Source organism: Zingiber officinale, chromosome 7A, assembly GCF_018446385.1.
Source record: "Zingiber officinale cultivar Zhangliang chromosome 7A, Zo_v1.1, whole genome shotgun sequence".
In the NCBI taxonomy this organism is placed as follows: Eukaryota; Viridiplantae; Streptophyta; class Magnoliopsida; order Zingiberales; family Zingiberaceae; genus Zingiber; species Zingiber officinale.
The window spans coordinates 102,052,901-102,077,824 of NC_055998.1; the positions used below are offsets into that span (position 1 = coordinate 102,052,901).

The 24,924-nt window shown below is 41.4% G+C and overlaps 1 protein-coding gene and 2 long non-coding RNA genes across 5 annotated transcripts; all 3 read right to left on the bottom strand.

Moving 5' to 3' along the window:
* Positions 1-10,116: 10,116 nt before the first annotated feature.
* Positions 10,117-12,670, bottom strand: LOC122000319. Of its 2 annotated transcripts, none has more exons than XR_006117074.1 (4): positions 12,242-12,670; positions 12,015-12,155; positions 11,749-11,913; positions 10,117-10,154 (listed from the first exon to the last, which is right to left on the bottom strand). It is a non-coding gene; the product is annotated as an uncharacterized LOC122000319 (long non-coding RNA). The 2 variants fall into 2 exon arrangements; XR_006117073.1 differs by lacking the exon at positions 10,117-10,154 and adding an exon at positions 11,293-11,352.
* Positions 12,671-18,659: 5,989 nt separating this feature from the next.
* Positions 18,660-20,875, bottom strand: LOC122000320. Of its 2 annotated transcripts, none has more exons than XR_006117076.1 (4): positions 20,846-20,875; positions 20,619-20,759; positions 20,353-20,517; positions 18,660-18,680 (listed from the first exon to the last, which is right to left on the bottom strand). It is a non-coding gene; the product is annotated as an uncharacterized LOC122000320 (long non-coding RNA). The 2 variants fall into 2 exon arrangements; XR_006117075.1 differs by lacking the exon at positions 18,660-18,680 and adding an exon at positions 19,914-19,954.
* Positions 20,876-23,210: 2,335 nt separating this feature from the next.
* On the bottom strand, positions 23,211-24,527 carry LOC121999573 (probable aspartic protease At2g35615). Its single transcript, XM_042554235.1, has one exon. The coding sequence runs from the start codon at positions 24,525-24,527 to the stop codon at positions 23,211-23,213; it is 1,317 nt and encodes a 438-aa protein (XP_042410169.1).
* Between the last annotated feature and the right edge of the window lie 397 nt (positions 24,528-24,924).

Genomic DNA, 24,924 nt, shown 5'->3' on the forward strand with positions numbered 1-24,924 from the left:
TAAAATTTTGAAGATTTTGAAAATATATTGAAAATTAATTAAGTTTGAAATTATAAACTTACATGTTAACTTTGATTTGAAAATTAATTATCTTTTAAAAATAATTAAGATTTTAAAAATATATGTAACACCCCACCCTCCTCCCTACTAGTCTGTGAGGGTGGAGCACTACTGGACTACTAACTATACTTAACTAAAGTTGTTCACATGAAAATATCTATGCTTGAAACTCTCAAAACTCAAAGCATACAATATGTAACAGCGGAAAACATACTACTCAAGAATACGTTCACAGCTAAAACTATACATCAATCTGAACATGCTAGAAACTATATATATAAATCTACACAAGCATGCAACAATGATACAACTCAGATAATAAACCAATGTGCATAGCAATTAAAAGAAAGAGTTCTAAAACATAAAATATCCAATGAGTAAATCTAACAACATGAAAGAATAGTTCCAACATTCTGAATACAAAATCTTAATAAATTTTAATCTAAGTCCCGAGGCTTCCATAGTCCAAACATCACACATCCATCCACACCTCCTTGTCGCCTTCCTTCGTTATATCTTTTCCTTTCCTTTATCTGCAGTAAGAGAAAATGCAACTATAAGTAAAAATGCTTAGTATGCGCTATCTAACTCACAAAATTCGAATATGCATGTGAACATACTGAAATGCTAAACATGTAAAGCTGCTCATCTAATAGCAAATAACAGCAAGAAAATTCTAAATAACATGCTAGCATAAAAGAAACTAAACTTGCTGAATTTTAAACTTATGTGAAGCTTATTTCACTTATTTAAAAATTTATACTTTTATACTTCAAAATACTAATTTCTTGGGCCCAGGCTTAGTACCATTGTGCGCTCCCTAATAGAAACTGAGGTAGCGAACCACCAGTCCTACGAGGGTAAAGACCTTGGTCTTACCAAGGCCGAGACCTCGGAAACGGTCACCTGGATTTGTTTAACGACACCTCGGAAGTCGAGTACTAGCCTTCTCAAGTAAAATACTTATACTTGTTAATACTTCTAATAAAAGAATGCTTCTTTAAAAAACTGAAATGTTTAAACAAATTCTAACATTGAAATGCTTAAACAAAAATCTGCATACAGAGCTTTAACAAAAATTTGCATACAAAGTTAAAAAAAAAATTGCATACAAGCTCAACAAAAATCTGCATCCTAACTTAACAAAAGTCTGCATACTATGCTAATTAAAATTCTGCATACTATGCTAACAAAATTCTGCATACTATGCTAACAAAATTCTGCATACTATGCTAATCAAAATTCTGCAAACTATACTAACAAAATTCTACATACTATGCTAATCAAAATTTTGCACACTATGTTAACCAAAAAGGTCTACTAATTACTCCCAAACCTAAGGCTGTTCATGTAAAAAACATAGCACAACCAAACTAAAACCTGCTGAAGCTTAAAACCTATGTGAACTTGTTGAAGTTGCCTGCAGTGTCACGACAAGGAATCAAAGGAAACTCAAAATGCTACACATAGCCATTCCAAACTAAACAATTTGTTCAATTCCAAATCTAAATAATATGAAATCAGTTTCATGGCAGCAGGCTTCTAAAACAAATTGAAATCTCATCTATTCTTCCTGTTCAGTACCACGGCAAGAAAACCAAAAGGGAGCGAAAACCACATACCGTGAATCCAAAACCGCATATTTAAGGAAACTAATAACAATAGATAACCACATGTCAAACCTAACACAATTCCCCTTTCGTTTCCTTTATGAAACTCACGGCAACAACATCAAAATCAACAATCTTACAACATGCTTCGAATTCAAGAAGAACAAAGGTACGAAACTACTCCTACTGCAGGTGAGAAGCACTTACAGTGTTCTTGGACTTACAACCGAACGAAAGGGCTGCTAGGGTTTCGGAAAACTTGAAATCTCGGCCTCTACCTCATGCCTTCGGCTTCTCCTCGACGAGAGGGCCTCGTATTTGTGAAGAAGTCCCGGAATTAGCCCCACGCCGGCCGCCGGAGACGAACCCTAGTTCCCTCCTTACGTTTTCGCCCGAGCTGCCGTCGCACGCGAGAGAGAAGAGAGGCAAAGATTTAGGGTACGGGAAAAATACCTAGATTCCTCTCTTATCTCCCTTTAATACCTAAATATTTCCGGTATCAACTACTACTTAAATTATTTTCGCTTTTTCCTTAATCAGCAAGGGCCCTACTGGGTTCTTGGTCATCACGCTTCGCTTAAGTCTCAGATCGGGTCGGAGGTCATGGGTTCGAACCTCGGCCGAACCTCTTTATTTTTTTAAAACTTCTTTCTTTTGGTAAAAATATCAAACGAACTCCGAAAATTACATAAAAATACTCTAAAAATTCCTAAAAATCTCTAGAATATTTCTAGAGCATTTCTAAATATTTTTAAGCACTATTAAGACTTGTAATAAAGAAATTTGGATTGTTACAATATAAGAGTTAATAATTTGAAATTTAATTATGATTAATAATCAAATAAATAAGATATTTGAAATTTATTATGATTTAAAAAGAATTATAATTTAATTATGATTTAAAAATAATTAACATTTTGAGTTTAATTAGATTTGAAATTAAAATTTTTATAACTAATTAAATTTTGAAATTAATCATGATTTTATAATTAATTATGAATTTTAATTGAGTTAGCTTTAATTTAATTACTTCAGGTTTGGTTAACTACTTTAAACGTAGGTCCATCTCACTCATTTCTAGATTTTCAATCAGGGAACCTTAATAGTTTTGTGATATGGTTAATTTAATCTTCAATTGAAATTCCAATCTAAGGATTGATTTATAATTGAGTTAGACTCAAGTTTTTCAATTAGTCAATGAAATATTTATTTCAATGATTGGCTTCCAGGATGTAGAGAGACACTAAGCCTTCTTGGGTATGAGATCATCTACCACTTCTAGACAAAGTCTTTCAAAGAAATTGGATATTTAATTTTTCTTTTTGAAACCCCTAGGTCTAACTAGTCAAGTGTGAATCAAGTCTAGGTCTTTATCTACCATTGTAGATTATCCAATTAATAATCATGATTGACATTTATTAATTTATCATATGCATGGTCATGGTAATTTGCATAGATCAACCAACTCAAGCAATTTATTAGTTAAGTTAACAAGTTTAAGTTAACTTTTGAGTTTTAATTTGATTTAGTTAAGATATAAGTTAATTGAATTTAAGGTTAGATTTAAGTTAGATTAGATTTTAGTTTAGGTCAGATGTTATTTAAGTTAAGATTTGAGTTAAGTTAATTTAGTTTAGGTTAGATTGTATTTAAGTTTGTTTTATAATTAAAAGGTATTTGATTATAGATTGGTTTATAGAGTTTAAATTTTACTTTAGACTTGTAACCCAAGTCTAGATCTTGTGGATTAGTTAAATTATTAATAATCTTTTCTAACTTATATATTTTATCTTTTAAAATATTACTTTGTTTCTCTAATTTTCTAAAAGTTAATTTCTTATGTTTATTAAATAATTTTGAGTTATTCTTATTTATATTTGAATCAAATTTATTCATTGTATTATTAGCATGCATATCTAATTTTCTAGAGAAATCTATACTAGAGTAAGTGAAATTAGTTAGGGGACAAACATGCGTTGCAAAAATTAAATTTTCATGTAATGTAAATTTACTAACCTTGATTTCTCCCCCTAGATTTTTTGGGCCTTCTTTCTGGACATTTACTTTTGTAGTGACCCATTCGTTTGCACTTAGAGCATTCAATGTGCTTCTTCCCTTTTCGGATCAATTTCTCCTTCTTCTCTGGTTATGTCGGCCGAATCTTACGAGTAAGGCACTTGTTTCTATAGTGGCCTCTCTCCCTACATTTAAAATAGGTTATGTGAAATTTATAATTTGAATTTATAATTTTACCTTTTAGATCCATAATAGGATTCTCCTCCTTGACTGTTGTCATCTTGAATTCGGACTCAGATTCAACTATCTCTTCTTTGCCCATCAGTGCTATGAAATTGGTCTGATTCGATTCTTCTGAGTCTGGTTCGGAGGTTAACTCTGGAAATTCATACTCTGATTCGAACTCAGGTTTGACTTGGTCTTCTGGTTCTAAAGGAATCTCATGAAGCTTGATAACCTTCTCCCAAAGCTCCTTAGCATTGTTGAACTGTTCAACTCGATCAAGCTCTGAATTTGTTAGTCCGCATAGGAGAATATATGTTGCTTTTGCATTTACCTCGAATCTTCTTCTTGTTTGTGCATCCCACTTGTCACAAGCGATGGGTACACCTTCTTCAGTGGGGAGAATAAATCTAATTTGGACTATGTGTAACGACCCAATTTTCCTCATTAGGAGTTCTAAAAGTTCTTAAAAATATTTAGAAATACTTTAAAAAAATTCTAGAGATTTTTAGGAATTTATAAAGTATTTTTATGCAATTTTTGGAGTTCGTTTGATATTTTTATCAAGAAGGAGAAGTTTAAAAAAAAAGAAGAAAGAAAAATGTTGAAGTTGGGTTTTGAACCCAAGACCTCGGGCTTGACCCGAGTCTTAACCGAAGTCAGCCAACCAACTGAGCTAAGCAAGTTTTGTTTAATATATGGAACAAATGGTATTTAAAGAATTAAAGAATAGTTGGTAACAGAAAAATAATTAAAAGGGGGAAAAAGTGCGCAGCGGAGGATTCGAAACCGCAACCCTTGATTTGGTCCAAACATGGCTGACCAATTGTTCCGCGGTTATTTCGTGAATAGATAAGAACATGTAATATTGTTAAGTTATAAAAGGACAAGTTAAGAGGGGGTTAAGTTATTTTCTTTTCTCTCCCGTAACCTAATTCCTTCGCCCTTTCCTCTCTCGCGCGCGCGACAGCGCTGTTTGGGCGACGGCGTCGGCGATCTTCGTGAGCGAAAACGAAGCCGAGGAAGCTAGGGCTTCTCCGACGAGCACCCCTCTCCGTGGAGTCTTCGTACCATCGGGCTCCTCTCGTCAAGAAGGAAGTCGGGAGCACGAAGAAGAGCCAGGATTGGGAGCTCACCCGAACCCTAGAAGCACTAGGAGGTTTCTCCTTTGGCTGTGAGTCAAGGAAACGAAGGTAAGTCGCTTACTCACCTGCGGTAAGATAGTTTCGAGCCTTTGATTTAGAGTTTCTCTTGTTTGTGAATGTGCCGTGAGTTTTACAAAGAATGTTCTTCCCTTTTTAAGCTTTCGGATTTGTTGTGAAGAATCTCGGAATTTCTAGGGATTTGGTTTCTTCTGGCTTTAGAATTCTTGTTGTGAAGATTGGGTTTAGGGCTACTGCCGTGGGACTCAAAGTAAGGATATGGAAGAGTTAAGTATGTTGAGTTGTTGTTTGCTGCCGTAAGCTTCCTTGTTTTATTGCTGCTGTGAAGTTGCTTGTGAAGCTTGCTGCCACGTTGTTTTCTATTGTGAATTGTTATTTTAGATCATCGCTATCCTTTTGTTTTATGTGGGCAGACAGTGAGCACGAAGAAGTGCATAACTAGTACGTAGTTTCTTTGTGGACACTACAATGGGTAGATATATGAGCAACTTTTCTTTATGCTATGCTTAGTTGGGAAGAATTAGATTGTGTAGATCCATTGGGTGCTTGTTTTAGTACATCACGTGTTAACTTTTGTGATAACAGCAGTAATTTTCCTTATGCTCAGCTGGGTAAGGATTAATTTAGAATGGGTAAGTGTATCAAGTGTATGCCATTGGTTTCATGGATTAGGGCTATGAGTAGTATGCTGTTAGAGGCAATTTAGATCTCTTCTACTCTATAAAAGTGTAAGCTTTGTTTAGGTTTTACATGAGAATCAAACTTAGATTTCCCTATTATCTTAATTAGCATCGCAGTTTTGTTAGCATTTACTGCCATGAATTGAAGTTTATGTTGTTGGTTTTCTTTGCCATCTGATGAAGCATGTTTGAAGAAGTTAGATATGCTTTCTTTTGATTTGTCTCTGATATAGCATGCTTATAGAAGTCAGATTTTCTTTCCTTTGATTTGATTTTGTTGTAGCATGCCTATATTCTTTTTACGAGTTTAAGAAAAGTATAAGAAAGATAAAGAAAAGTATAAGAAAGATAAAGAAGAGAAAGAAAAGGCCGAGGCCTTAAGTAGATCCCAAAGTCGAGACTTTAGGGATTTTTGGCACACAAGGTGCCTATTAAAATGCCAAGGCATTAAAATAAGAAGTAATTAAGATTATAAATATTTTACTTTTAAGAAGATGCTAGTACCCGACATCCAAGAGCTTGTCGTTAAACAAATCCAGGTGTCCAATTCCGAGGTCTTGGCCCTGGTAGACCGAGGTCTGCTCTTTTAGGATTGGTGGCTCGCTACCCCAACCTATTAGGGAACGCGCATAAGATGGTACTACGCCTGGGCCCAAGAAGAAGTTGATTATTATTTTGAAGTATTATAAGTATAAGCTTTTGAACTAATAAAACAATGTGTTTACAAAAGTTTACGAGCATTAAAGAATAAGTTTAAATAAGTGAAATAAAAGAATAAGTTTTTAAGTAAGTTTAATAAGAATCAGAAAGTGTTTAGAATTCAGTAAGTTAAATTCTTTATGCTAGCATGATAGTATAGACTTGTTTTACATGTTTAGCCTTTCAGTATGTTTCTTTACTATTAGAAGAGCATGAGTTAGCTTACTGTTATTTGCTATTTATGAGCATGAGTAGCTTTACATGTTAGCATTCAGTTTTAGCATGTTTTTATTTATATACATGCACATCGAGTTTTTGTGAGTTAGATAGCGCTTACTAAGTAAATTTTGCTTATAGACTACACTTCCTCTTACTGCAGATACAGGAAAGGAAAAGATATAGAAAGGAAGGCGACAAGGAGGTGTCCGAGGGATGTGTGATGTCAGGACTATGGAAGCCTTGGGACTTAGTTTAAGAATTTATTAAGAATGTATTAGATGAGTCATTTAGTCTTCCGCTGTTAGTTAACTGTATGTTTTTATTTTGTTTCCGCTATTTATTACTTGCATGCTTTGATTTCATTAAACTGCGTGGTGATGTTATTCCTTTTGGTTGTGAAAATATATGTTCCAGCCGCCTGTGGCTGAGTATAGTTTGTTTGTATTGTTGATTTGGTCACCGGTACAGGGGAGACTCTGCCGAAATTTTTCGGTAGGGTTTCCATGTGATTTCTAATCATACCGGTTAAGTAGAGTTAGTAGATAGGTAACGGTCACTCGTAGAGAGTAGTAGTAGTAGTAAGAAGGGTGGTCGTTACACTATGGTCCATATCTCCACTTGGGTTTTCAGTTGGTGCTCCATCTGGTCTTTCCAATATCCAAAATTTTCGCTAGACAAGAGTGGTAGACATGCGGTGTTTTTCCCATCTTGGTAGGCTATTAAAAAGGAATCTCACACACAAAGGAAAATAAAAACAAATGTTTCAAGACTTGATCTTGGATTAGTAGTGCGGGAGAAAGATAAAAATAACAATTCACTAATTTCGGGAAAAAATAAAATATTAATAAAATATTTAAAAAATATTATTTCAAACTTTTGAAAATGCGATATTTTGCTAATGCCAACCAATGGTGAAAAGATGAAGATGGACTTTTTGAAAATAGTTTTGGGGGGAAAAAATGAAAGGCGTAAGGTTTTATTTTAAACAAAAACGAACGAAAAAGCGATGAATAAGAATGCTCTAACGGTAGTTGTACCGATTCAGAGCGACCCCGCTCTGATACCAATTGTTAAATTGAAAGCGCTAGATGGTGGCTGAACAGCGCTCATGGCTTTCATGTTCGTTTTGGAAAACTTTGAGTAATATGCAGCAGAATAATAAAGCATAAACACAGAAACACACCAAGGGTTTTACTTGGTTCGGAGCCTGTGGCAACTCCTACTCCAAGGCCCACGCTCGTTGAACGTTTACTTTGGGTAATCACTATAAGCTCAGAAATATACAATTTTGATTTACAATATAAAGTAAAATGGAAATTATACTGACAATGAAAAGTATAGAATTTGAAGCTTCAGGTTATCGGTGTCGAGTTACATTTTTGTAGAATCGATCCTTGAGTAGCACACGGAAGAAGGATCATCAGTTTTCATTGTTCTTTAGCTCTTGCTCGAACTGGGCTTAAGTAGCTCGTGAAGGGCGCCTCCAACACCATGGAGGGCGCCCTCAATCTCGTCAAAACCGTAGCGTGGATGAGCTCTGAACTGGTCGCTGCTTATCTGCCTGACGGTGCCTCCAACCTGCATAGAGGACACCCTCGCACCATCTAGGGCGTCTCAAAGCTCCATGGAGGCACCCTCGCGCCTTGCTACGAGGTCGTCTCTACAAGTGACCCCGAGGCACTTCCAAGCTCCATGGAGGTTACCTTGGGTACTGTTTATCCGAGGCAAATGTGTCCAATTCGTTTTCTGCAAAATACGTTAGTCCCAGAAACTAACCATACCCTGTAAAATAAAGTTAGCACAATACAGACTTGATAAATAAAGTATTTGACAGTCTCCGGACCATTCGGTTATGACTTCGGATTTCCAGTCCGAAAATCCAGAGTTAAACCGACGCCTACTGTTCCGTCATCGGGGAACGCGTCCTCACCAACTCCACTCCGGAGAGTTTTCCTGTTGCTAGTTGATCCTCCAGACTAATTGGACTTTTACTCAGCGTCCAAAGCTTCCTGTCATCATGTTGGACGTCTGCTCCACGACTCGTCTAGTCTTCCACCCGATTCGTGACACCAGGATTTCAACCAAGGGTTACCACCCCCTAGGATTTTGCCCGAAGCTCTCAACTCGCCAAGACTTTCCGCGTAGGGTTACCACCCCTAAGACCTAGAATTACCGCCCCCTAGGATTTTCCCTTTGCCTAACTGCAGCTAGGACTTTTCCTCACCTAGGGTTACAACCCCTAGGACCTAAGGTTACCACCCCCTAGGATTTTCTACCTGCCTAACCGCAGTTAACACTTTTGCCTAAGTACACTTAGGACTTTCTTGCAATCTCAATCAAACTCGTCAAATAACAAAACAACTTAAGTTTGGACCATTTGACATAATCAAAATACAGGTTCGATCGTCGGATGCTTCCTGCACCAACAAACATTACCGAGACGCTTTCTATAGCCATAGAAGGTGCCTTCTATGAACAGTATCGAGACACATTCCATATTCGGGTACTATTAACCCGAAGGCAATGTTGCTTTCTTGCTTGCTTTCTTGCCCTGTAAATATGTGTTAGTCAAAATAACCTGCAATACAAGTGTTAGCATAAATATGAATAGTAGTAATTTAGTTTTTGTCCTCCCAGGACCAGGAACTAGTCAAGGTCTCAATCTAAAGATCCCAAATGGAGTTAAACTTGACTAACGCCTACTGTCCCTCAACTGGGTTGTGTCCTCACAGAGTCACTCTCCTCTAGTGACTTACCTTTACTTACCTTTTGCCAAACATCCGGTCAGCCCGTCGACTAGTCTGGACTTCTTGCCAGCTATCCGGTTAGCCCGTTAACCTAGCTGGACTTCGTGCTAGCTATCTGGTGGTCCGTCGACCTAGCTGGACTTCGTGCCAGCTATCCGATCGACCCGTCGACCTAGCTGGACTTCGTGCCAGCTATCCGGTCGGTCCATTGACCTAGATGGACTTTGTACCAACTATCCGGTTGCCCGTTGACCTAGCAAGATTTCTCTTATACACTCAGTCTGTCACGCCCCAGGTAGTCCCTGTCCGAAGAAATTTCGGCAGCATCTCCCCTGCACGGCGGACAATATGAAGCTCAGTATACATACATCTCCATACCTCGGCCACACACGGCCGGAATAATACAATACAAAAGAACAAGCCACGCAGTTTATATCAACCTTCCACACAGATATAATATATGATCAATCCACGCAGTTCAATAAGGAAAGACGATATAGAACCTCGAAGATATATGCAGACAGCCTACTCCACTACAACGAAGAAAACAAATCCACGAAGTAATGAAAATACAACCGCAGCGGAAAACAAAAGTAGCAAACCCGAATGTTCAATGTGAAGTCCACAATACAAACCCACAATACAAGTATATAAGATGCAAAAGCAAAATATAATCCGACAAAGAAAATCCTCGCGATAACGGGGCTAGCGACTGGAATCTCTCCTGACGGCCTCAACCTGAAAAATAGTAACAACGGGGTGAGTTCAAAGAACTCAGCAGGTAATCCAATAGATATGTCCAGCAACATATAACTACCAGTAATATCCTAAGGTACAGTCTCCTAAACCATAGAACCTACAGTACAGTCTCCTAAAAAATATAACAGGTATGCATAGCTGAATAAACTGTAATGAGTAACAAGAAGCATGCATAACTGAAATAAACTGTGCTCACCTGCGAGGCTTGGGCAACTGAAACATACAGAGATAAAAATAGTCGAGCAAAAGCATGTATCCTGTATGCATGTCAATCATATGCAATCACCAAAATGCATCAATCATAACGAGTGCAATCCGTGCATATGATGCAATATGACATGGTCACCCCTGTCAACCATCAGCCATCTCACACACAATGGTGAGACCGAGTGACTCTGCCGTCACTACCCCTGATGAGTGACCGAGTGGACGGGATGCTGTCGGAGTACATCTATCCTCCTACCTCAAACATAGTGAGGGAGCGCAATGCTCTCAACTCCCGGTACACGATGACGGGGAGGGATCCCGGCTGCAACCCCGCTGTATCGTGCTACCCATGAGCACCCCGGCGGTGCACCACCGAGCAACCTGCCATACACACCCCGAGTGTTGTGCCACTACCCCTGCAGTGCAGGCCCTATGTAGCCGGCCGACGAGCTCAACAATAATGGAGTCGTCAATCGCCCAGCATGCAATCATGCAGGATGGTGCATGATGCTACAGTATGTCATACCTGAACATAGCCTCCTCCATATATGTGTGTGCCCAAAAGGTAACCGCATATATGTAACCATGATATAAACAGCATAAATCCAAAGACATCACATATAACAAGGATGTAAGTATCATGAATCGAAGAGCATGTATCACCCATGTAAAGCAACTAATCCAGTAGAGTAGAGCACTATAGCTATGCACCTCTATGAACATATATACACATGGCAAGAGATAAAATATCCAATCCTGAAGTAACGCAACTAACAGATGAAGCATGTGATAGGTATCAACTAGCTAAGACCAAGAGAAAGAATAATCTGATATCTACCACTAGTAAGTATATATAAGCTACACATATCATAAGACATTATCAAAAGATAAGTCAAAGGGTACCCGCCTCAAAGAGAAGGTACAATCCAGTCCTAATCCGAAGTCGAGACGCCCGTCTCGAATCAGAGTCCTGTGTCAACAAACAATGTATATATTTTATTTAGCTAAATCAAATGAATAGCTAAATAAAATCTCTAAAACTAAATTAGGGCAAAACCCTAATCACATCAATCACAACTTACCAATTTAAATCTAATGGTCGATTAGGGTTAGTTACCTAATCCCTAACCACCAATTAGATTAGAAATCCAACGGTTGATTAGGGTTAATTACCCTAACCCTAACCATTTCATTGGATTTATTCTACACAATTACATCTACGCAATTTAACAACTAGTTACAACATGTATCAAAATCCCTCCACATAAACCACTAAGTAAAACCCTAATTCCAATCTAGAACAAGATCATCTAGAATTCAACTCCGAAACATGATCTACAACAAGATCAATTATCCTATTCCTTACCTCAAATCCAGTTGTTGTTGTTGCTGGATGGTTTACTGCCGAAATCAGAAAGTTCACAAATAGAACAGAGCAGATCGAACCTACTGTTGATGCTGGATTGAGGTGATTGTTACTGCCGGAACCAAACACAATTCCACAGCAAGAATGGAACCTCACCTCCCCTCACTGGAATCAATAGGATCAAGAAGGAATCAAAACAAAGATCACATATCAACATGAAATGATGATCTCTGATCAAGCAACACATAATTCCAACAAGAACTCACCTTCAATTCGAGACCTCAATCAACAGCAAGGAGGTGGAGGTCCACTGATCCGATCAAGGGAAAACCTAGCACGAGTCTGATCCGATTCCTTCCCCTAATCCAACAACACCTCCCTGATTCCAACCTCTCCAAATCCGTGACCTAATTCCACCGCCAAGAAGATGAGGATCGGTAAACAGAGAAGAAAACCGAAGCTCTAATATCCACAGCTAGGTTTAATAGATTACCTTCGAAACCCTAGGTCATCTTCAAGCCAGCGATCGAATCGGGGAAGAAAGGATCGGCAAAACCCAGAAGGATCGGGGAAGGAAAGGCTCGGGGAAGACCTGAGAACATGAGATCAGGAGGATCCGCCTCCTTGTTCGACCTCTAGCAAGGTTCCGGCGACCTCCTCCTCAGGCGGTGAAGACGATTGCAAGCCCCGTCGGCGTCGAGTTGTTTGCGAGGAACAGAGAGAGGAAAGGGTCGGGGAAAGAGATGTCAGCAGAGGGTGATCGCCGGAGCTGAAGCCTTGCTCCCGTCGGCGCCGATCGTCCGTGAGAGAGAACAGAGAAGGAAGCGAGATCGGCTTCGAGCAGAGGGGAGATCCGGGGAGGAGGAGGAGAAGTCGGGGAAGAAGTGAGGGATCGGGTTGGGTTCAGCGTGTGGGGAGGAAAAAGAAAAGGAATTTATAATTAAAACATTTCCTCACTTAAACGGGTATCCCAAACAGGTTTAATCCGAACCCGAAATTGATCCCTCAAAACATGTCTTACGAGCTCCGTAAAATTCCCAGAAAATTTCTAAAAATTCCGGAAAAATTCTATAAGGCTATTTATCAAATAACCCTATTAATTAAATTTTCCGAGATCTCACATCCTCCCCTACTAATAAAAATTTGGTCCCCAAATTTCGCTATAACTAACAGCAAACACTAAAATATAACCAAACAGTATAAATGCTGAAAGGAACTCTAACCCACATACCTCAAGTAAAAAGATGGGGGTATCGAGCTCGGATCGTATCCTCCAGCTCCCACGTAGCCTCCTCGTCAGAATGATGCTGCCATCCGACTTTAACCAGTCGGACAGTCTTGTTCCGCAGCTGACGCTCTCTACGGTCCAGAATCCGTACCGAAACCTCCGCGTAAGTAACGTCCGCCTGAATAGGAACTGATATATCCGACAGAACATGTGTCGGATCTGATACGTATCTCCTCAGCATAGATACATGGAATACATCATGAATGCCGGCTAGAGATGGTGGTAGCGCCAGACGGTAAGCTACTGCTCCAATCCTCTCCAAGATCTGGAATGGCCCAATATATCGTGGAGCTAGCTTACCTCGAAGACCAAATCTCCTCACCCCTTTCGTGGGTGAAACTCTCAAAAATACATGATCACCAGTAGAGAATTCCAGGGGTCTCCGCCGCTGATCAGCATAACTCTTCTGACGGTCCTGAGCCTCTGACATCCTCCGTCTGATAGTACGAATCAACTCTGCATCCTGCTGAGCTCACTGAGGTCCTATCAGCTGGGCCTCCCCAACCTCTTCCCAGAGGATGGGTGTCCGACAAGGCCTACCATACAACGCCTCAAACGGTGCCATCTGGATAGCCGAATGATACGTTGTTGTGGCGAACTCCACTAATGGCGGTGGTCCTCCAACCGCCCAAGTCCATGACACAAGACCTCGCAAGTCCTCCAATGTCGAATAGTCCGCCTGTGCGCCCATCCATGCATGGATGGAATGCCGCATCTTTGCCGCAGGCTGCTGGGAGGCCGCGGATCGCCATTCGGGACGTGAACTGTGGGTCTCTATCGATATAATGCTCAAGCGGAACTCCATGCAATCGATAATCTCTCGACAATATAACTCAGCTAATCGATCCAGAATCCTTCTATCGAAAATGTGCGGATTTGGTTAATCGGTCAACGATTACCCAAATCGCATCATGGCCTCGTCGAGTCCTAGGCAATCCTACCACGAAGTCCATAGTAATATGCTCCCACTTCCACTCTGGAATAGGGATCCTCTGCAGTAAACCAGCAGGTCTCTGGTGCTCAGCCTTCACCTGCTGACAGATAAGACATCTAGCAACAAACTCCGCGATGTCCTTTTTCATACCGTTCCACCAATAGGAACGCCTCAAATCCCGATACATACGGGTCCCGCCTGGGTGGATAGCAAATCTAGAGCGATGAGCCTCCTGAAGTAACTCCTCCATGACCGGGTGAGTCTGAGGTACACATAATCTACCTCGGAAATAAACAATACCCTCGTCATCTCGTGTAAACTCGGTCTGCTGTCCGGAAGCTATCTGGCTGCTAATGAACTGTAAATGCTGATCTCCAGCCTGGGCCTCTCGGATCCTCATCCTGATCGACGACTGAGCAACCATAGTAACAAGAATACCCTGCTCTGTCTGTCCCTGCTCCTCAAGGCCCAACTCGGAGAATCCCTGAATCAAGTCCGTGACGGTAACTCGGTGACAAGCTAAAGTCCCTCTGGACTTCCTGCTCAGTGCATCAGCAACCACATTAGCTTTACCCGGATGGTAGCTAATAGTACAATCATAATCCTTCAGGAACTCCATCCATCTCCTCTGTCGGAGATTGAGTTCCTTCTGTGTGAAAATATATTTGAGACTCTTATGATCAGTAAGAATCTCAAAAGTAATACCATAAAGATGATGTCGCCAAATCTTCAAAGCAAAGATAATAGCGGCTAGCTCTAATCATGTCTCGGGTAGTTCTTCTCATGCTCCTTCAACCGACGAGAAGCATAAGAGACTACCCTACCGTCTTGCATCAATCCCAAGCCACAAGAGATGCGTCAGATAAAGTATGAATCCGTCATCACCGAGGTAAAACCAAGACGTGCCGATACTAACCTCCGCTTGACTCCGGAAGCTGGTCTCACAAGCCTCGACCACGTGAACTTCACGCCCTTCCTAGTCAGACGTGTCAACGGCATAGCAATGTTGGAGAAACCCTCAACGAATCGCCGGTAATATCCAGCCAAGCCCAAGAAACTACGGATCTCCTGGATGACTTGGCGCTCCCAGCTAGTGATAGCCTCGATCTTCTGAGGATCCACGAAATACCTCGGCTAGACACCACGTGTCCTAGAAAACCAACCGAGGAAGCCAAAATGCACACTTGCTGAACTTGAGTCTCCAAGACTATGCGAAGATGCTGCGCGTGCTCCTCCTCGGAACGCGAATAGATCAATATATCATCGATAAACACAATGACAAACTGATCTAGGTACTCCAGAAAGATACGGTTCATCGGATCCATAAATCTGCAGGAGCATTGGTAAGCCCAAATGGCATTACCAAAAACTCGTAATGTCCGTATCCGGTGCGGAAAGTCGTCTTCTGAATATCGGAATCTCTAACTCTCGGTGATGATACCCGGACAGCAGATCAATCTTAGAATACACTGATGTATCTCTGAGCTGATCAAATAAATCCTCAATCCGTGGCAAGGGGTACTTATTTCTGATAGTCACTGCATTCAGCTGCCTATAATCGATGCACAACCTCAGAGTACCATCCTTCTTCTTGACGAAGAGTACTGGAGACCCCCACGGAGATACACTAGGGTGAATAAATCCCCTATCTAATAACTCCTGGAGTTGGACCTTTAGTTCGTCCAACTCTTTCGGTGCCATACGATACGGAGCTTTCGATGCTGGTGCAGTCCCAGGAAACAGCTCAATAGCAAACTCCACTTGCCTTCGAGGAGGCAAACCTGGAAGCTCGTCCGGAAATACGTCTGGATACTCTCGGACCACTGGAACGTCTGAGAGCTGAGGGCTACTGCTGTCGTCAGTATTAATCAACGATAATAGAAATCCCTGACATCCATGTGATAGCAGTTTCTGCGCCTGTATCGCAGAAATGGTCGATATCCCATCGTCTCTGATGCCAGTGAAATCCCAAGAGGGTTGGTTCGGAGGTCGAAAAGTAACCACCCTCTTCTGGCAATCAACTGTGGCATGGTATGCAGACAACCAATCCATGCCAAGGATAATATCGAACTCGACCATTTCCAATACTAACAAATCTACCGTGAGTATAATGCTACCAAAATCTAACGGGCAACCTCTGACCTCCTGAGTGACATCCAAGGTATCACCAGATGGTAAGGAGACGGTCAGTCGTCGCGGTCTACAAGAAGGTAGTCTACCAATCTCTCTCATAAATGCACAAGATATAAAAGAATGTGAACTACCTGTATCAATTAGCATATCAGCAGAAAATGCATAAAGTAAAACCGTACCGCGGAAAATGGATCCGTCGGCCCGCTGTGCATCCTCTCGGGTGACCGCGTGAACTCGTCCAGTATCTGACGGTGGTAGAGGTGGTAGCACTGCCAAAGGCTGCTGTGTAGGAGTCTGAGCCTGCCACTGCGTCGGTACTGGATACTGAGTCAGAGCTGGGGCTATGGGCTGCAGTATGTACTGAACTGGTGGCTGGAGTTGTAACTGATACTGCGCCGATGGCTGAGTCAGATACTGAGGTCCAGAAATAGAACCCTGGGACTCCATCAGAACACTGGAATGCTCCTGACCGTGCATGCCATATGCAGTTGTCGCAGGGGGAGCGGTCCTCTGCTGACGGTGTGAAGATTGGGCTTTCGGCCCGCCTCGCTGAGTCCCGGACTGACCAAACTGTCCTCCCGCAACCGAAACTCCGGAAGCTACATGCTGAGTCTTCAGCGAACAGTCTCGGATGACGTGGCCAGGCAGTTTGCAATAATAGCAAACTGACTGTCCCAAGGAGCAAGCAGAAACCATGTGATCTCGGGATCCACATCGGGTACAGTGAGGATCACCGGTGGACCGTGTCCGGTTCCGCTGAGTAGACCGGGAACGTCCAGATGAAGATCGTCCCGACTTCTGGGTCGGATGCCCCGTACCACCGTCTGAGCGATCGCCGCTGCTGTCCCGTAGTCGGTGGGCTCGTCCGAAGTCCGATCACCGCTTCCTCTTCTTATCTGCATTCACTCTCGATGAGTAGACTCAATCATGAGAGCTCTATCCGGTCTCGGTGTATGATGACGATCTAAACCGACATCTTCAGAAGATGCCCGCCCACGACAAACTAAAGCATACGAGATCCGCATATCGCCACTAACTGTGATGAATCGCCAACCGATTAAATTCATACTCCATCATCGAGTTATTCGCCACGGACTAAGAAAATCGTCAAGAGTCATCGATATGCTCAAAATATCGACTCGAATGCCTCCCAAATCTCGCCGGTAATATGCCGATCGCCTATGATGGGAGGCCTGTGTCCCACCGGATCTCCCATCTCGCAGTGGTAAGCTAGCTCGGCCTTCTCCCACTTGGAGCAGGCCATGTAAAAGAATGTCCGCTCCATAGTCTCAATCCAGGACTGAGCTATGCTCGGATCAGTCTCCCCGCGGAATAATGTGAATCGACTCTTCATCGACTCGGCTAAGGCTGCGATCCGTGCTCGTGCCGCAACTATACCAGTAGGGATCGCTGCAGAACTAGGTAGAGCCATTGGAGCTGATCCTATGGGTGGTACTGAGGGATAGGCCGGAAGAGGTACCACTGGTGTTGTCGTATAACTTGGAATGGGTACTGCTGGTGGAACTGCTGAGTAGGCATAAGTAGGGGCGACTGGAGGTACGGTGGGCGGTACCGGATAAGGAGTAACCGGTACTGCTGGTGCGGGTGCCGGGTCGGATATACGGCGGGTACTACTACTGGGGGAGGTGCTGAATATGCCGACGGTGGTACCACTGGTGGTACAGTCGAGGTAGGTACCTCTGACGTCGGAACTATCGGGATCTGATACGCAGACGTACCCACAAAGACCGGAGGAGTCTGCCCCTGACGGGCAGGCTCAGCCCTAGCAGACCTCTCTGAAGACTCTGCCTCAGGAGAATCTAACGGCCTCTTACGTGGCCGCCCACGTCTCGGTGTGTGGCATATCAAAGAAATGTTGCCGATATCACTACAAGTATGAGGAATGAAAATTACGTAAATTACCTAATGGTCGGAGATATCCTTGTGCTAGCCACAAATAGAACCAATAAAACCGCGTCAAAATACCTCGGAATTCCGAAACGATAAAATCGACGAAAATCCGTATAATCCGAAATACCGAGAAATGCTTACGAAAGTAAGCCTCGTAAATCCGAAACCCGACAAGTAGGTATCGCAAAACTTTGCTCTGATACCAAAAATTGTCACGCCCCAGGTAGTCCCTGTCCGAAGAAATTTCGGCAGCATCTCCCCTGCACGGCGGACAATATGAAGCTCAGTATACATACATCTCCATACCTCGGCCACACACGGCCGGAATAATACAATACAAAAGAACAAGCCACGCAGTTTATATCAACCTTCCACACAGATATAATATATGATCAATCCACGCAGTTCAATAAGGAAAGACGATATAGAACCTCGAAGATATATGCAGACAGCCTACTCCACTACAACGAAGAAAACAAATCCACGAAGTAATGAAAATACAACCGCAGCGGAAAACAAAAGTAGCAAACCCGAATGTTCAATGTGAAGTCCACAATACAAACCCACAATACAAGTATATAAGATGCAAAAGCAAAATATAATCCGACAAAGAAAATCCTCGCGATAACGGGGCTAGCGACTGGGATCTCTCCTGACGGCCTCAACCTGAAAAGTAGTAACAATGGGGTGAGTTCAAAGAACTCAGCTGGTAATCCAATAGATATGTACAGCAACATATAACTACCAGTAATATCCTAAGGTATAGTCTCCTAAACCATAGGACCTACAGTACAGTCTCCTAACAATATAACAGGTATGCATAGCTGAATAAACGGTAATGAGTAACCAGAAGCATGTAATACAGTTTACAGCAAGAATAATAAAAAATGCATAACTGAAATAAACTGTGCTCACCTGCGAGGCTTGGGCAACTGACTGTCAACATACAGAGATAAAAATAGTCAGAGCAAAAGCATGTATCCTGTATGCATGTCAATCATATGCAATCACCAAAATGCATCAATCATAATAAATGCAATCCGTGCATATGATGCAATATGACATGGTCACCCCTCACGCCAATCAGCCATCTCACACACAATGGTGAGACCGAGTGGGTAGGGCTGTGACACCGTGCACTCTGCCATCACTGCTCCTGAAGAGTGACCGAGTGGACGGGATGCTGTCGGAGTACACCTATCCTCCTACCTCAAACATAGTGAGGGAGCGCAATGCTCTCAACTCCCGGTACGCGATGACGGGGAGGGATCCCGGCTGCAACCCCGCTGTATCGTGCTACCCATGAGCACCCCAGCGGTGCACCACCGAGCAACCTGCCATACACACCCTGAGTGTTGTGCCACTACCCATGCAGTGAAACACGTTGTGTGCAGGCCTATGTAGCCGGCCGACGAGCTCAACAATAATGGAGTCGTCAATCGCCCAGCATGCAATCATGCAGGATGGTGCATGATGCTACAGTATGTCATACCTGAACATAGCCTCCTCCATATATGTGTGTGCCCAAAAGGTAAACGCATATATATAACCATGATATAAACAGCATAAATCCAAAGACATCACATATAACAATGATGTAAGTATCATGAATCCAAGAGCATGTATCACACATGTAAAGCAACTAATCCAGTAGAGTAGAGCACTATAGATATGCATCTCTATGAACATATTTACACATGGCAAGAGATAAAATATCCAATCCTGAAGTAAAGCAACTAGCAGATGAAGCATGTGATAGGTATCAACTAGCTAAGACCAAGGGGGAGAATAATCTACTATCTACCACTAGTAAATATATATAAGCTACACATATCATAAGACATTATCAAAAGATAAGTCAGAGGGTACCCGCCTCAAATAGAAGGTACAATCAAGCTATCCAAAGTCCGAAGTCGAGACGCCCGTCTCGAATCAGAGTCCTGCGTCAAACAAACAATACATATATATTTTATTTAGCTAAATCAAATGAATAGCTAAATAAAACCCCTAGAACTAACTTAGGGCAAAACCCTAATCATACAACCTCAATCTACATAATTAAATCTAATGGTAAATTAGAATTAGTTACCTAATCCCTAATCACCAATTAGATTAGAAATCCAACGATTGACTAGGGTTAATTACTTTATCCCTAATCATTTCATTGGATTTATTCTACACAATTACATCTACGCAATTTAACAACTAGTTACAACATGTATCAAAATCCCTCCACATAAACCACTAAGTAAAACCCTAATTCCAATCTAGAACAAGATCATCTAGAATTCAACTCCGAAACATGATCTACAACAAGATCAATTATCCTATTCCTTACCTCAAATCCAGTTGTTGTTGTTGCTGGATGGTTTACTGCCGAAATCAGAAAGTTCACAAATAGAACAGAGCAGATCGAACCTACTGTTGATGCTGGATTGAGGTGATTGTTACTGCCGGAACCAAACACAATTCCACAACAAGAATGGAACCTCACCTCCCCTCACTGGAATCAATAGGATCAAGAAGGAATCAAAACAAAGATCACATATCAACATGAAATGATGATCTCTGATCAAGCAACACATAATTTCAACAAGAACTCACCTTCAATTCGAGACCTCAATCAACAGCAAGGAGGTGGAGGTCCACTGATCCGATCAAGGGAAAACCTAGCACGAGTCTGATCCGATTCCTTCCCCTAATCCAACAACACCTCCCTGATTCCAACCTCTCCAAATCCGTGACCTAATTCCACCGCCAAGAAGATGAGGATCGGTAAACAGAGAAGAAAACCGAAGCTCTAATATCCACAGCTAGGTTTAATAGATTACCTTCGAAACCCTAGGTCATCTTCAAGCCGGTGATCGAATCGGGAAGAAAGGATCGGCAAAACCGAAGGATCGGGAAGGAAAGGCTCGGGGAAGACACGAGAACATGAGATCGGGAGGATCCGCCTCCTTGTTCGACCTCTAGCAAGGTTCCGCGACCTCCTCCTCAAGCGGTGAAGACGATTGCAAGCCCGTCGGCGTCGAGTTGTTTGCGAGGAACAGAGAGGAGAGAAAAGAGAGGGGAGAAGGAGATCGGGGTGATCGAGAGGCTCCGGTCGGCGCCGATCGTCCGTGAGAGAGAACAGAGAAGGAAGCGAGATCGGCTTCGAGCAGAGGGGAGATCCGGGGAGGAGGAGGAGAAGTCGGGGAAGAAGTGAGGGATCGGGTTGGGTTCAGCGTGTGGGGAGGAAAAAGAAAAAGGAAATTTATAATTAAAAACATTTCCTCACTTAAACGGGTATCCCAAACAGGTTTAATCCGAACCCGAAATTGATCCCCTCAAAACATGTCTTACGAGCTCCGTAAAATTCCCAGAAAATTTCTAAAAATTCCGGAAAAATTCTATAAGGCTATTTATCAAATAACCCTATTAATTAAATTTTCCGAGATCTCACACAGTCAGATTATTAAATCACAATGAACCTAACTTAACTTACTTTGTTATTCATCAAAACCTAAGTTAGACCGTTCATGTACTAAGATTAAAAATTTCATTTACTAAGATTAAAAATCTAAAGATGTTAAAGAAGAAACTATCATCTCAATGATAGAATATCCTAATCGTATTCAAGTCAAAGGTCTACCTTAAGCTTGAATGCTACACGTAAAGAATACAAAGAATCTAAGAATTTTATTAATCAATATTAAAACTCTATTTATTAATTAATTAATTAATCTTTTGACATAGTTAATTTTCAATAATTAATTTTATCGATAATTTATTCTCATAGCTAAATCTGTAATAATTGGATTGTGATAAATATCAAATTACTTGATTAAATAATATAAATCTAGATCACCCATCTGTTAATTAAGTCATCCAAATTAATTTATAGGTTAACAACTTAATAAATCAACTAAGCTTAGTTAATTAATTTATGAGATACATTTATTTCAATTAATTATATAATCCAAACCGGTGTCCATATGCACTTCTTTGATTTACTAATGAAAAATTTCTGTAAGACCGGACCTGATCATCCAGATTAATTAAGCCAAAGGCTTGGATACTAAAAAAAAAAAAATAATAATTGTCAATTCAATTACTGTTGTAATTAATCTTAGTCAATCAATACTATAATCAATTAATCATTTAATTAATGAAAATCAACGATTAGTTTTTTACCTTGCTGGTGATGCCTCTGTGAGGGATGTTAGTTTCATAGCTGAAAAGGAAGGGCGGCTGTAAGATCGCCAACAGCTACGACAATGGCTGTGAAAACATGGTGTTGAGGGCACAGTGGAGAAAAAAAGGTAGCCACGGGATAGGTCAGACTTCGGGCCTGCTTGAGGTCGTCAGCGGAGATTTCTGGCAGTGGCCAGCATAAGCAGAACGTGGCTACTCAGGCGCGACAGGCAATGGTGGCGATAGGGGAGAAAAGGAAGGAGGAGCACCGTGCCAGCGTCGACTGTACGTGAGCAGCAGCCATCACCAAGTTGGACATGCAGTGGAACAATGTCGCGAACGCATGTAGTGAGGGAAGAGAAGCGGAGGGATAAAAGGGAAACTTAAGTTTAAGAATTTAAACTTAAGTTAATTGAATCAATTAACTTCGATTTTAAATAGGATAGAAACCCATATTTATCCCAATAAAATATCCAAAAATTCATATAAAATCTAGAAAATTTTCAATAATTTCTTCTAATTCATATAAATCTATTTCCTTCTAAATTACCCCTTATATTATATTATTTTCCTAAATATATTTTTTGGTACGTTACTAACATATGACTTTGTTGATATTGAAACAACGAAGTAGAGAAGAGTTTTTATTATGAGAAAGTATTCAATCAAGTGAAAATAAAATTCATTTATTTTTCGTTGCACATTAAAATCTTATAGACAAGTATACTATCAACGATCGAAATGAAAGTGAGTGATTATTCATCCTCTCTAACCCTCTCAATAGTTGGATATGGAACTCAAAAGACCTTAATATAAAATTCCAAACACCTCGTAGTATTTAGATGTAATGTTAATTAGTATCATTTAAAATAGAGAGATAGAAAGAAAACTATATTCAATCAAACTGCTCCTAGTTAATTAAATTGTCTAATTAATCATTGCAAAAATAAATTTCTTGATTTATGACCATAAATATAAATATGAATGCTCAACTTAGCACTTCATGTACATAATACATGCTTCTTAGGGTTTGTATAACTTGGTGCAATTTTTCTCTATAAGGATCAATTCCATTTTATCTAGATCATAACCAACCAAAACATCTTGCTGCATAATATTCCCAAAAATCTGTAACCCATTCGTTCCCACTATCACCATGCATTTCGCATGCCGGCCAAACCACCTAAATAGGTTTTCAGGGCTTACCCTAAAGTTCCCCAACGCCCCGGCAAATGAGAACCACAACCCCGGCAGCTGCTCCTCTTGCTCTGTCGAGAGCACAGTGAAGCACAATTTGAATCGGTCTCCCTTCTTCACAGTTGGCAATCTAACGTAATCTGTCAATTCCTTCACCAACTGATCTAGCACTTGAGTATCCAAATTGGTCAACGGGGTGCCGGAGTCGAAGACAATGTTGCCGGCCCTCAACTTGGGGCTCCTAGTAAGGAAGATGTTGAACTCACCTGGGATCGAGACGGCGTTAAGCTGCACGGCGTAGAAGCTGTCTTGCGTCATGAGCGGTGTGACACTCGCCTTTTCGGCGACTGTCGGTTTGTCGCGCCCCAAGAAGAGCCTACTGCTAACTCCCCCAATGAGTCTATTTAGACAGTAGGAGAAGTACTTGCTGATGTACTTAGGGGCGAGCTGGTAAATCAGAGACGGCGGCGAAGGGCCCATCCCAATTAAGCTGCCGGGGTCGTTACCTTTGGTGTGCAATGATCGGAAGTTGCAACCGAATATGATATTCGGAATGGATGTAGATTGCATCGTTTTTAATGAGGTGAAATGGAAGGTGTCCGAGGAGAAAATTCCATCGATGTTGGAGCCGTCAGCGTAGAAGTAATGGTACTGGCACATCATATCATCACTGCAACGATTTGGGCGCATGCTCCTGCACTCATCGGAAAAGCAAGAAAACTTCTTGTAGGAGAGGGATGCACTAGTATTGAATAGGGCAGCGGTCTTGTTGAAGCATTGGCAGCCAACACAGTTGACCCAATTGAGCACGCTGCCGGTGTCGATGATGCCCCACCTAGATTGCACGTTTGGCGTGCCCATGCTGAACCCCATCAAGAATTCCCATTCATCATAGAGCACGCCGACCTCTACGTCGATGGAGGTCTCCATGGTGATGCGCTTGTCCAAGTAGCTAGCTCGGTTGACCGAGCGGACGACGGCTGCTTGCAGGCGATCAAAAGGCGTCATCGAGCTATTGTACAATGGCGACTTGGGGGAATCACGGTGGACCAACTCGATATCGAAGACAGTGTCCATCGGAACAAGGGCCGACACAAAGGAGATCAGTAGGAGGAGGCGGAAGAAGGTACTAATGGCCACCATCATTATAATTAATGAAGATACATTTTCAATTGGTGCATGAATTTATAGAGAGATTCAACGGGAGAATAAAGAAGTTTAATTAATGGGAATTAATGATAAGATTGATTGAATAAAATTTGGAAGGAAGTGAGATTTAGAATAGTATTTAACTTAGAAATTTTGAGAGGAATTGGAAATTAATGGGAGCTAGGCATGTCTTCAATTCGATTAAATGGCAAAAATATATCTTAAGGAATCATAGGTGTAAGTGTCCTCCCGACTAATTGATATTTATTTGGAAAGAACTTTTGCTTCCATTCCAAGTTTAGTTAAATTGTTTTAATTGGCCTGATACTTACTGGATGTCTACCGATCAACCTCAAGTATCGACAATGATGTTTCTATATCAATCAAAACG

Excerpts from the sequence above, each read along its gene's own strand:
- LOC121999573 (XM_042554235.1), bottom strand. The coding sequence starts at position 24,527 with ATGGTGGCCATTAGTACCTTCTTCCGCCTCCTCCTACTGATCTCCTTT.